The sequence below is a fragment of the Molossus molossus genome, unplaced genomic scaffold, assembly GCF_014108415.1.
Source record: "Molossus molossus isolate mMolMol1 unplaced genomic scaffold, mMolMol1.p scaffold_m16_p_10, whole genome shotgun sequence".
Classification (NCBI taxonomy): domain Eukaryota; kingdom Metazoa; phylum Chordata; class Mammalia; order Chiroptera; family Molossidae; genus Molossus; species Molossus molossus.
The window spans coordinates 69,105,190-69,118,778 of NW_023425345.1; the positions used below are offsets into that span (position 1 = coordinate 69,105,190).

At 51.5% G+C, this 13,589-nt stretch overlaps 1 protein-coding gene across 1 annotated transcript in view; it reads left to right on the top strand.

Moving 5' to 3' along the window:
• PPM1H (protein phosphatase, Mg2+/Mn2+ dependent 1H) overlaps positions 1–13,589 on the top strand; it is a 252,941-nt gene that overhangs the window by 206,293 nt on the left and 33,059 nt on the right. Inside the window, exon 7 of the mRNA XM_036253170.1 lies at positions 11,501–11,564. Coding sequence (XP_036109063.1) covers positions 11,501–11,564 — 64 coding nt within the window. The remainder of the gene's footprint in view (positions 1–11,500; positions 11,565–13,589) is intronic.

Below are 13,589 nucleotides of genomic sequence, written 5' to 3' on the forward strand. Positions count from 1 at the left end.
AGAGCTGAGCAGACTGAGGGACAGGTTTGTGACTCTGCAGAGAGAGCTGAAGGGACAGCTGTCATGATACTAGTGCTTGGTCCCTCTCCTGCACCACAGACACCTTCTTTCTTGGGTGGAGCGCACCCCTCCATGGCATTATCCTGGGGGAATGCACTAGCCCACCCACTGGACTCCCTGTCACCCCACCCTGCAGAGCTTGCACCCTGCTGAGGAGTCACCTGCCTGGGCTAGGGTGCAGAGGTCTGGGCAGACTCATGGGGTGTCAGTAACTGAGTTGTGTGGCTCTAGGCCAGGGGCCATTTTTCCTTTGCACATCTGACCGGTGCAGAGCCCTCCCTTCACATGCCTAATCTTGGTCTGTTTGGGCCTCTGCTGGCCTCACCCTGATGATGCTCTGAGACCCTGCCCCACCACAAAGGTGGCAGCTAAACTCGGTATACCATGGGATATTCGCTGAGTGGCCTCACCCAGCGCTGGCACTGAGTTTGAACCTTTATCAATCTGGTTAACAACACTCACCCCTACCTGGAGGCTCACTGAGAACCTACCTCATGCAACTCAAGTACCACCAAAGACTGTTTCAGTGACTGAGCCTACCAGGTAGCCAGTAGATGGAGGCAGATGAAGGCAGATCTTGGGACTTTTGCTGACCTGCCCTCAGGTCTGGTGCTAGTAAAAGTCAGCCTTGATTCATAGCTTGGTCCTTCTTGTACACACCCAGGCCCAGCAGAGGCAGCAAACTGGGAATCGCTTTGTAGCTCCAAACAGGTTGCCCAGAGCTGGTCACAGGCAGCATCCGACATTGGCCTACACCAGAGTCCCTCCCAAGAGACCCCAGAACCAACACACCCAGTGGCCAGCTTCAGACAACATCGTAGCAGGATCCAATTAGCTTCACAAGCAGCATATCCAAAGGAAGATCCCGACAGCCACCAGACCCTACTGAAGTAGATCCTGCTTCGGTGGTCAGCACTGCACAGTAGCATATACGTGGTTGGGGTCCATCCTCACAGTCAGCTAGCCTGAGGATTGACCCCACCCTGACAGGAACAAACCAGTAACAATCAAGACTCAATTACAACAGGAGGGCTCACATAACCCACACAAGGGACATTCCTGGAGCACCCAGATCAGGTGATCAAGGAGACTACACTACTGGGTCCCACAGGACACCTATTACATAAGGCCACCCTGCCAAGACTGGGAATCATAGCAGATCTACCTAATACACAGAAACAGATACAAAGAGACAGCCAAAACTGGGAAACAAAGAAACATGCACCGAATGAAAGGAGCTATGTGAAATGAAGGAAAACAATTAATCAGATACAGAGTTCAGAAAAATGGTTATATGAATGCTCAAGGAACTTAGTGAGACCTTCATAAGACATAGAAAACATAATAAAGGACATAAGAAAACACAAAAAAGAAACAGGAGTGAATAATACAATATATAAAACAAAGAATACACTAGACAGAATAAACAGTAGGTTGTATGAAGCAGAGAATTGAATCAGTGCTGTGGAATACAAGGTACCAAAAACACCCAATCAGAGCAGCAACAAGAAAAAAGAATTTTAAAAAATGAGGATAGTTTAAGGGACCTGTGGGACCATCTGAAGTATAACAACATCCACTTCATAGGGGTACCAGAAGGAGAAGAGAGGAGAGCAAGGAATAGATAACCTATTTGAAAAAAGAATCACTGAAAACTTCTCTAACCTGGTAAAAGAAAAAGACACACAAGTTCAGGAATTGCAGAGTCCCAAACAGGATTAACTCAAAGAGGCCCACACCAAGACACACCATAATTAAAATGGTAAAAGTTAAGGACAAAGAGAATCTTAAAAGCAGCAAGAAAAAAAACAGTTTAGTTACCTACAAGAGAGCTCCCATAAGATTGTCAGTTGATTTCAGGCCAAAATTGATTGGCTTGACATATTCAAAGTGATGAAAAGCAAAGACCTACAATTAAGTGCCCACCAGTAGATGAGTGGGTAAAAAAGCTGTGGTACATGTACACAGTGGAATACTACTCAGCTGTGAAAAAGGAAATCTTACTATTAATAAGGGTAAGACCTAATAAATACCCCAACCTTCTCGCGTTGCCCAGAGGAGACAAGCGTGCGTGGCAGTTCCTGCAGCGCGAGGGGGGAGGGGCCGCCGGCTGGGGGGGGTCCCTCACGGAACAGGAAGCAGCCCCCATCTACTGAGTGCTGTGGTTAGTCTTTGATTCCTTTGGAAACACAGATGGCTGGTCAGGAAAAGGAAGCATGAGGTGATGGCCAGTGCTGTGTTGCTTTTTCCAGGAAGGTCTGGGGAGGGTGGGTTTGGGGAGAGGGCATGTCGGGAGCCCCTCCGTGGAATGGGTGAATTGCTTAGTTGGGGTCATGCCAAGCTCTTAAAAGCCACGAGTGGCATTTGGGCTCCATATCCGTGTCTGTTCCTGACCAGCCAGGCCTGGGTGGTGGTTCGCCCCGGGCTCCTGGGATTCATGCTTCTGCTGAGGTTTGGTGGTAGGAAGGCAGACGAGCGAACCCAAGACCTGGATGCTCCTGCAGCCCCCAGCCCCCATCGGTACCTGCTCAGCCACTGTGAAATGTGCCTCTGTCTGCCTAGGACTTGGTGTCTGCCGTGAAGAAAATGAAACTTCCTGTGGCTTTTACTCCCTCCTGGAGGCGTTCTGAGCTCCTAGCTGAGGGAGAAATTCTCCTTTTCTAACTGTTTCGACCAACCCACAAGCACCCCGCTGAGATTGTTAGCTCTGAGATACGGTTTGGAGACTGTCTTCACATCAGTCTTTTCTGGGTAAGGCGCGCTGGGGCTGTCCTTCATGCTTTGTGTCTTTAGTGACAGTAGAAAAAGTATGAACTGGGGTGTCTTGGGAGCTCAGCAAGAAGCGGTTTTCCTGTGGGATGTGCTGTCTTCCTGCTGGTGGTCGCCAGTTATCTGTGCTCTACATCTGCAGTGAAGGAAGATCGGGCCCCTAGGACCTTCGTAGCCACAACTTTCACTTAATAGCACCGTATCTTTCACAAAGGACTTTCCCGACACCACTGCATCTCGTCCTCGCAATCGTCCCTGAAGAATGCAGCCCGAGAAGCAAATTCAGGGAAACAAAGGGACTTCCCCAAGTTCACACAGCCAGTTCATGTGAGGACTGAGATGCGCCCTCAAAACCTCCGACCAGCCTGGTGTTCTTTACTGCACCACAGGAGGGGCCAGGAGGGAAGAGAGTCCAGGAAGAAAGCTTCCCAGGGGAGGAGAGGCATCCAAGGCCATGTCGAGAGGTCAGCAAGTGGAAGAATGTGACTCATGAGTGCGTGTCGTTGGAGTCGCAGGCGTGGATTGACAAGGTCAGGCAGTCCCCAAAGGAGGAGGCTCCCTTCCTCCCCCAGAGGGGCCACGTCCTTCTTAAATGACTTTGAAGTATTGCTGCGCAGATTAAGACAGGGAAACAAGGGGTATTTCTGTCCTTCTTTCTAATTAATGGTCATGACTTAGGAGAGAAGGGAGACTGTGGGAAGTGATCTGTGTGGATGCTGCCAGAGCACGGACTTGGCGCTGCTGGCCTGCGGGCCGGGCAGTCAGAGGGGCTCTGGCTGGGACTGGACTCCAGCTGAGACTCGAGTCTTCTTCCGGGGGAGGCTTGCCTTCGCTCGGAGGCTTCAACCGGAGCTCACGTGGGCGAAGGAACCCCTGCACCAAAAGCCACCACTCGGGAATTATCAGGAGAAAGGACTAGGAAAGAGGATTACAACTGTTATTGTTTTATAACTTAGGGCTCTCTGCTGATACACACAGGGTGGGGGCGAAAGCCGATTTACAATTGTGAGTACGTGAAACACAGGCTTGATTCTCGCATTATTTGTTATTGGATTATTTTCCAGATGAACAGCTGTACACCTACTTTTGCCCCACCCTGTGTTGGTGATAAAAGGGAACCTAGCGTTTTTATATGACACGAAAGCCCAAGGTGTCACCGATGGGACTCCACCCTGAATTTCCGCCATAGGGAAGCTCATCATGAAGGCAGAGTGAATGGGGAAGTGACATGTGTTATCCTTCAGAGGGTAGCTGGTGTGGGACGGAGGGCGTGCCAGGCTTCATTCACGGAGTCATCCCTTTAGCTAGTAACTGCGTTGTGTCCATAGTGTGCCCGCAGTTGTAGATACGAGCACATAGCAAAATCCCTGCTTGCAGAAGCTAGTGCTGTGGGGGGGGGGGGGGGGGCGCAGAATTTAAACAGATTAATAAATAAGGTGGTTTAGTGGGTGCTGCGCACACGCCGAGAAGAGCTGACACGGGGTGGGCAGGCACACCGTGCTTGCGGATGAGCGGATGAGCGGATGAGCGGCACCGGAGCCAGCCAAGGGGGGCTCGAGGGAAGAACGGCCCAGGCAGAGGGAAGGACAGGGCCCCATGGTGGCTAAGGAAACAACAAGAAATCTGGTGCTCCATGCACATGGCAGAGTGACAGAATACGTCAGACGGTGTGCCCAGATCAGATCATGGAGGGCCCCGCCGCTGGGTTCTGCTTTAAGAGGCTGGACAGCCAGTGGAGCGTTAGGCTGAGGAGTGGTGACTGTGGACACAGAGGGAAATGGTTGTGGGACACCTGCCGCAGCCCTCTCGGCCAGACTGAAAATACAAGCAAAGCCTTTTCTGATAAAAATTACAACGCTGACGCATAGACAAGATGCAGTCGTCCCGGGGGAGTCTGGAAGTTGTCCGTCATCCGAAGGACGAGGACGTCAGTGTGCCTGCACAGGCCTCTCGGGAGCAGGTGTTCAGGGAATGTGTCTGAAAGACGCCAAGGAGCAGCCCAGCCCCGAGGCACGAAGGGATGTGCTGTAAGGGAGCAGCAGCCGCAGCCAACACACCGGAGACTTCGAAGGCATCATGGAAAACAAGAAGGTGCTTTGCTTTCGCTTTGCAAACATATAAACAGCAGGGAAATGCAGAGGACAGAATAGAGCCGCTGCCCGCTCACTTGTTTGAATGTTCGTTGGGCACCCACTGTACTTTGGGCACGCTTTGGGGTACCAGCGGTACCACAGGTAGCAAAACAAAAGTCTCTGTCCTCAGGGAACTTAAGGGGAAGGGAGTGACCAGGGGAGCAGTAGGAAAAAATAAACACAATAAAGAAGCAAAATACTTAAAATGATAGGTGGTGGTAAATGCCATGGAAAACAATCAAGCGGAGAAGGGGAATAGGAGATTTGGGGGAGGAGAGTGATTTTAAAGAAGGCTATTTCATTACTTGGCTTTTGTTTAGAGTCTAATAGGAAAACCATTGGAGGGTTAGAGTAGGGTAATGATGTTATCTGACATTTTAAAATAATTACTCTGGTTGCTGTGAGAATAGAGGTAGAGGATAAACCTGAGCAGTTTTCAACACCTTCGCTGCCTTCGCCCCGGTCCTGGCTCCGTCCTCTGGTGCCTGGATCATTGCAGAGGCCTAAGGAGGCGACCACAGCCCTGTGGGGGGACCGTGCCAGCGCCAGGTGGCAGTGAAAACTTTTCCAGTCCTGGGTCTGTTTGGAAGGTAGAGATGACACTATTTGGTATAATGGGCAAAATATTCCTGTTGTGTCCTTCTTACTATAAGATCAAGAAGCGAGGAACGGTGGGCTGCTAGCGAGGGGAGTGTGGAGGTGGAGGCGGGTCGGGGCAAGCGTAGCCAGCAGCAGCGAGAGGCAGGCGAGCAGCGGAGCTGCCTGGGGCCACAGCGGCGAGCGCGGGACAGGGTTCAGAGCCAGATCCAGAGAGAGGGCGCTCTTGGTGCGCCCGCGTGACCAGGGTGCTGACGGAGCAGTGAAGGCCATGGGGAAGCAGGGAGGAGCTACAAAGACAGGATTCCAGAAGCACCACCCAAATGTCGAGTTCCTGAGTGACATCAAGGGAAAGGTGGAGGAACAACCTGTGCGCCTAGGCTGACATCCTGGGAGGGGGCGGGAGAGCGGGAGGCGGGCTGATTGAGTGACCGTGGGAGAGGGTCTGGAAGGGCCGGGCTGCAGGGGGCCGTCGGTGCCTCTGCCCGGAGTGAGGGGTCTGGAGGAGCATCGTCCACCGCAGGTGGTACAATCAGGAAACAGCTGGACTCACTAAGCGGTGAAGGTCGGTTAGTACTCTCCCCTTTGTGGTAGAGTCCAGGCTGGATCATCATGGCAATGGTGTACACAGATGCACTGACTTAGTAAGGAACTTGATAGTCTCTTACAGTATTTTGAACAAGATGAAGAAACTCTGTATGGATAATAGTGAAGTTATTTTGTAGGTGGCCCGAGAACTAAACCCAGAGTCTGTTCCAAAGGTTGGCACTGTGTCTGTCTGCATCGGTGTTTTCAGGCTTTCAAATCCTAGCTCCCTTCCACCCCGATTTAAACAGGAATGTCTCCTTGTCTGCCCTCCACTCTTCCCTCTGCCTCTCCGCCAGACAGGAACACAGTTTTTCAAACTGCACACACTTTCATGCACATGCCTGTGGGAAGTGTTGCTGTACCCGTGTCTGTTAGCTTGGCCTGGAGCAAGGTCTCCAATGACTTGGTTCTGCTTAGCACTTCTTCCAAATCTTGGAGGAAGAGAGCAGAGCTACTTATCAAATTTAACATGACACAGCAAAGGAGAGCTGATATTTCGAATGAGAGTATATGAATTCAGACATCTCTGGTGGGTTGGGACAATGGACCGAAACCAACAACATAAAATTAATAAGGGCAGTGGAGTTTTCATTCAGAGTAAGATAACCACTGTGTGAGTATAAACCACCAGAGACCATGAATCCCTCCCACACGTTTCTTGTGGACCGATGGGGGTTTGGGGTTGGTTGGTTTTCTGTTTTCACTCATCATTTCAACATATGACCCTAAACCACATTTACCCAGACATGTGGACATGCACATGATGTAAATATAAGCTGCAGTGATTTAGAAAGAACAAGGTCTGCATACAGGAAGTAATCCTTTCATTCTTACGTGGACCAGATCATACGTGTTTTCGATCTGAGAGCCGTTCCCTGACGCGGACAAGCCAGAAGGCCCCAGACCGCCCTGCCGGCATTTGATGCTCAGTTAAGAAATATTTGGGTGGACGGTGACTTGAGGGCTGAGGGATGGTGCCCCAGGTCTGGTGAAGTACAGCCGAAGGAACTAGGGAAGAGGAGACTTTGGGGTCGCTCTCGTCAAACATTAGCAGAGCTCTCAAGTAGAAGAGACTAGATTTATTTCATGTTTTTCCAGAAGACAGACCAACACCAACGGGTGGCTGTTTGGGGCGAGTTAAGAAATGACCTGGGCTGTTCTTCAGCGGAGTGAGCGTTGGGTACTGTCAGGGTCCTCGGATAGAGACTGTCTGGAACGGCCCACTTGATGACAGAAGCAGGGACCGATATGAGGTGTGTTGCAGGGAGGGTTCCTGCAGTTGGGGTGCAGCCGACTTGGTGGGCTTTCCGTCGGTTCCAGCGCTTTGCCTTCCAGCCTTCCGATGGGCCCGAGACAGCAGGACCTCGTCTTTTCCGCTTCGCAGGATCATCATTGCAGGGGAGACTGTCGCTTTGGAAACAGTGTCTAGTGCAGTCTCCTGAGGGGAGGCTTGAGTTAGAGAAGCCCTTTGACTTGGCCTTTTAAAGCATTTTTTCCTCACCTCACCTTTTTGTCCGTTGGCCTCATAAAAATTCATGGAGGAATTGACCCAAAATAAGAGTTATTCTAAACATCTTTCCTAAGCCTTTCAGCTGTGCTTCAAGTAATTATTTGAATATTATCTCTGGCCAGTTAGATTATTGTAAAACCAGTGAGTAATCTGTTATTGGAGTTATTTTTAAAAATGTCATCAGGATTTCAGAAATCGTAGGATCTGATGTGCAAGAATGTACATTTTTTTATTCCTCTCCAGGCACAAGTAGCTCCGCATCCCGGATCTCAAGCTTCAAGCCTGTGTCCTTCTCGCCTCCCCCAGCTGAGGAGGGCGGACGCCAGGGCCGAGCTGGAAGCGTAGATTCAAGCCCACAGCCCCGATGGGGACTGTAATGAAGTATGAACCGCAGGCAGGCCTTTGGGGTGGGCAGAAACTGGGGGGCCCCTTGGACTGTGGGCACAGACTGAGGAGCCCTGCTGTCTGGGCTCAGGCTCGGTGACCTGGGACACATGGCAGGTCGGGAACAGTCGCGTTCCCAACTTTCCTCTGTTCTTCCTTGCAGACTGTTGTACAACAGCGGCCAGTCCTGTCCACACATGGTCACCTTTTATGCTTTTGCCTCATACAAAAAATTCTCCTTCCTCTTTTGTCAGCCCACCTTCATCAGGTGCCTGCTTTCCGCCCGCTGAGAGGTGGACAACAAGGGTGTCCTTGAGACTTCACCTGGGACGCGGACCCCCAGGGCTGAGGCCCGGCACCACATTGCTTTGGTGTGTTTTCTGGGAAAGTCTGAGTTTAGCGTTAGGGCCACTCACATGGTGTGTGGTCTGGGCAGAGTAACTAACCTCCTGCGCCTCCGGCCCCTCTCCTGTAAGCGAGGACAGCGCGGCGTCTTCGAGTGACCGCAGACTGCGAGCAAACACCACGCCCGGTGTTCGGCCTGTAGGAGGTGCTCAGTAAATCGTAGCCGCTGCCCTGTTATTAGCTGGCATTAATTTATACCGACTTTAATCAAGTTACCTGTTTTAACTCTTGAGTATTTTATTCTTTATTATCCAAGACTTTAACTATGGAAGGAAGTCCAGCTGCCTTCATGACGACCTGTGCTTAGGATCGGAAAGATCGAGGCGTGTTGGGCTTTCTCTCTTTATCTGGTTGTTCTCCTTGGCATCTGGGGGTGAGGGGAGAGGAGAGGGCTCCCATTTGATTGAAAACCAACAACGGCAGGAACAGAAACACCCTTCCTCACCCAGAGTTGTGTCCTCACCCAGAGTTGTGTCCTCTGTTTTGAGTTTGTTTGTTGTTCTTCAAGATGAAGAAACAGGAGCTAAAATACAGTATCAGAACTTACAATCGTCTTGACCCTGTGGGTGACTGTTCCAAGATGAATGTCTGTCCCTCAGCTGTGGTGACTCAGACTTCACGCTCCTCAAGTTCTCGGCCCTGGGGGAATCCGATTCCCTGGGCTTGTGGGGAGACAGAGGACTGTTTTCTCGTGGCTTTTTCAGGCCTGAGAAGAGGGCTCTTAGCTCCTCTCTCCCGAGCTCTAAGTCGTTTCTCGTCTCTGATTCTCAAGCCGCTGCCTTCTGCCTCCCACTGAGCCCCAGACTCTTGTGCCGGGATCTCCTGGCCCAGCCCTTCTGGGCACTGTCCCCGCTGCGGCCTCCCGGTCTGAGCCTGTCTCCACTCCACACCTCCTTCTCCGTGCTCCCAAGTCCTGCGTCTGCTCATTCGGAGGCTTTCTCGGGCCGCTGCCCTCTCTCCCCTGAGCCAGAGTCTGTCACCTTTGGGGCCAAGCTGACGGGCTATCGCTCCACTGAATTTGAACGTTAGCTAACGACACAGCTGTCATCCTCAACCTTAGCTGCACACCTGGGAGGCCTAAAGAGCGTCCCGATGCCCGGGTCCCGTCCCCCGAGGTTCAGATCGCGTTGCTCTGCGGTGCGACCTGGGCACTGGGGTAAGCTAAGGCCCTCCCAGGTGACTGAATGTGCAGCCCAGGCTGAGAACCGCTGGCCTGTGGACTCATTCAACCCCCAGCTGAGTCTGTTTTAATAATAGCTCTATTTGTCCCCCAGTGCCTTGTCTACTACAATGTTTTAAATAGTCTGTGTGAGTATAAAACATTTAAGGAGCTATTTCCACTGTGTGTAAATTTGGTAGATTTAGGGATGGGAGGTTCTGTTTTTGACAAACCAATTCTAGAGCACCGCTGGGCTCACTGGACAGCAGCACGCACCAGGTCACAGCATGCGCCAGGCACCGTGATAAATACTTTCCTCAGCTGGGCACATTCTTGGCCCGTTGGAACCCTCACAGCAAGCCCACGCGAGAGCCTGGTGTTTGCCCTGTTTGATCACTGAGGATCCTGAGGTCCAGAGAGGCTCATCTGCTTGCCCAGGGCGGCACAGAAACTGAGCCCACCCAACCCCCTGGCAAGGAGCAGCGGAACCAAGTAACTTCCCGGAAAGTGAGGCTATGCCTGCTATAGCTTTGGGGTTGCACTCTTTTTAAATTGGGTTGCATTCTTTTGCATATCGAGAGCTTCTGTAAGTCTGGTTTCAGCGTCACTCCCAAGTTGCCTGGATACATCCAGGGCTGGGAGGCCATTTCATAGTTTAGTTTTTTTCATGTACTCAGGAGACATTATTTTAAAAAAGCATTTTGCTTCTAGAACCTAACCTAATAGAACCTACCCCAGTTTTTACTTCGTATTCCTAATACATATATATATATATTTTTTAATTGAGTTTTGAGAGAGATAGGAAGAGATAGAAACATTGATCCTACAAACTCCCTATGGGGATCGAGCCCACAACCCAGGCATGTGTCCTGTCCTGACTGGGAATTGAACCAGGACCTCTCAGTCCACAGGAGGACGCTCAGTCCACTGAGCCACACCGGCCGGGCCCTATTACTTCTTTGAGGAGGTGAATAGGTAGTGCCATCCCCATTTTGAAGAAAGGGGAACTGGTGTGCCAAGTATTAATTATCTACTAAATATTAGTAATAGCTACCACTAATTGAGTACTTCCTAAGTGCCAGGCTCTGTACTAAGCTGTTTACCTCCTGTGTGATTGTCCTCAGTTTTTAGATGAGGAAACGGAGACCAGAAAAGGTGGAGCTACTTGCCTGGGGTGCAGCTAGTAATCGGGTGCCATGTTTGCTTGTTTTTTAAATTCCTTCTGTGCAGAACTGCAAGACACGGGCTTCATTCGCTCTCGGCCTCGCCGGGCCGGCTTCCGCCTCGTCCGCGCGGCCTCTGCACAACCCCGGCCAAAATCAACCACTGAAGCGTAAACCGGGTTTTCCTCCTGTGTGTCCAATGGCCATTTAATAGCTATTGGGAAGCGGAGAATTCTCTGTCATCCTTGAATACCGTCCTGAGGTCAAACAGGCTCTACATTCCCCTCCTGCAGCCATCCTAGCGAGCCGCTTTGGAAACAGCCCCGGAGGCGAGAACTGGCTCCCGGAGCATTTCCACGCCCGCCCGCCCGTCTCGGAACTCCACGGGGTCTCACAGTTTCAGACTAGCGACTAGACCCTGGCACTGCTGCCGGGGCCCGCCATCGTCACGGGCACTAAATGCTGAGGACAGAAACCCTCCTCCCCTTCTTGCTCATCATGAGTATGCCAACTTATTTTTTCCCTCTTCAGGCCTATAAAACCTCGTTATTTTCTGGTTTGTTAAAATGTGAACACACAGACGCATACACACACACACGCACTTCTGCACACTTGGCAGTGTGCTGAGTGGATGGTGTCTCTGGGGAAGGAAAGCACCCAGCAGCCTGTGTCAGGGCCGTGGGTCACTGATTGAGTGCAAACCTGTGAAAGAATGCTGTTTATCCCCCTACAGGGCGTACAAAACCATTGAGGATGATGACTTGAAGTTCCCCCTAATATACGGAGAAGGCAAGAAGGTAGGCATTCGCCTCCCCAGACGGAGAACAAGGCCGCCGCCCAGAGCCCCTGGCAGCCCCGTGCACTCCCAGCTCCTGGTCCGCAGCCTTGCCAGCCTGGGAGACACGGCCTCGGTGTCCTTCGGGCCTGGCTGAGGGTCCAGGGAGCGCAGGGTGGGGAGGGGTGCAGCCAGCACGGGAGAGAAAGGTCAGTTTTGTGAAAATAACATTTCCCTTCCCTCTGAATAGCTTTTTGCCATGTGTAAACATGACCACTTCCACATACATCACCTCACTGTGTATCTGAGAACACGCCCCAGGCAGGCAGAGCGGGCAGTACTCCCCGTGTGGAAGGCGGGGCAGCTGGGACTGAGGTTGGAACTGCTCAGGCAGGTCACCCAGCCGGGAGGGGTGGTCCGTGCGCAGCCCTCAGCCTCCTCCACGTGCTCACACCCCACTGCGGAAGTTCAGACTCTGCAAGTCTGCTTCTCCACGTGCCCTGTGGAAGGGGACCCAGAGCTTCACTGTGACTAAGCTGTAGGATCACAGAGACCCGAGCCCGGGCTGGGACAGCACAGCCCACTATCACCTGCTCCCAGGCCCCAGCGCACACTGAGCAGCAGGCCCAGGCTGTTGCTGAAGCGGAGGGAGGCTGTCGGTCTCTGAATGGTCTGAGCAGAGACCGGAGCAGGCTGCCTTCCTGCAGCGGAGATGAGGAAGCTTTGAAGCCATTTCCCAATCAGAACAAACAGCTTCTGAGTCATTGTATCCTTTCTGCAAACGGATACATTCCAAGTAGGTGCTGAGAGTTCCAATTAGAAGTGGGGGGAAAAAATTGCTCACATTAAGAAAATGTTCAACTGAAATTTTTACCCGTAATTGGATAGTTTTTAGCAGGAGGAACTGACTCATAAGAAAGCTGAAGGATGCCTTCCTGAGCAGAATTTGAGTGTGTGTGTCTGTCTGTCTGAGAGAAAGAGCGGGATCTCCACCTGCACCTAGAGGTCTTCGTGGGGCTGAGATTCTCAGTATTACCCCACTGTGCCCAGCGAGATCCAGTGAGCTCAGGACCACCTCCTGTTATCATTGTATCCCGAGTACTGCCCAGCCTGGAACCTGACACATGGCAGGCCTTCAGTAAATGCATGAGTATTAAATAAGCTATTCAATTACATTCAGTATATTCTCCTTCACACAACAGGAAAATGGACAAATGTGTTCTTCGAAGATGGTCAACAAGCCCTGGCCGGTTTGGCTCAACAGTTAGAGTGCCGGCCCATGGACCAGAGTCCCAACCAGAAAGTCCCGGGTTCCGTTCCCATTAAGGGCACGTACCTCGGTTGCAGTTTGTCCCTGGCCCCGGTTGGGGTCATGTGGGTGGCAACCACTCAATGTGTCTCTCTCACATCGATGTTTTGCTCTCTCTCTCTCCCTCCCACTCTATTTTAAGATAAATGCAAAAATGTCCTTGGGTGAGGATTTAAAAAAAAAAAAATGAAGATTGTCCACAATAAGATTTAAAGGAGCAAGGTTTTCCCAGTTAAGAAAAAGTTCAATTTCCCAGGACATCACCCTCCTCGAGCATGTCAGTTAATTAGGGCTTGGCAACTCGGTGGTGGGCACCTGGCAAGTTGCCACCGGAGCTGTGACCGATTTAAAAGCCACAGAGGCTGCGGTCAGCCCCAGGCTCGCCCCGCACAGAGCGCACAGAGCGGCACACCACCCTGTGTGAGGACCGAACAGTTTGCAACACATCCTTCCGTCTGGATCCTTCTGGATCCTTCACAGGGCTTTTCCTCCCTGCATACTCCTACCCAGAAGTTTCAGAATACATTCCCAGGCGTTACTTTTCATGTTATTTCTGCCAGTGCTTTTCAGGATTTACGTGGGTGGCACCTGTATACTTTGTAAACAAATTCAGTAACTAGCAGAAACATCAGATTTTGTTTTGAAGCAACACGCCCACCTGTGCCTTCTCCAGCCAGAGAAGGTGCCGGGCAGCAGGGACTGTTTCACACTCGTAGTTGAACATTTCCCAGCTGGGAG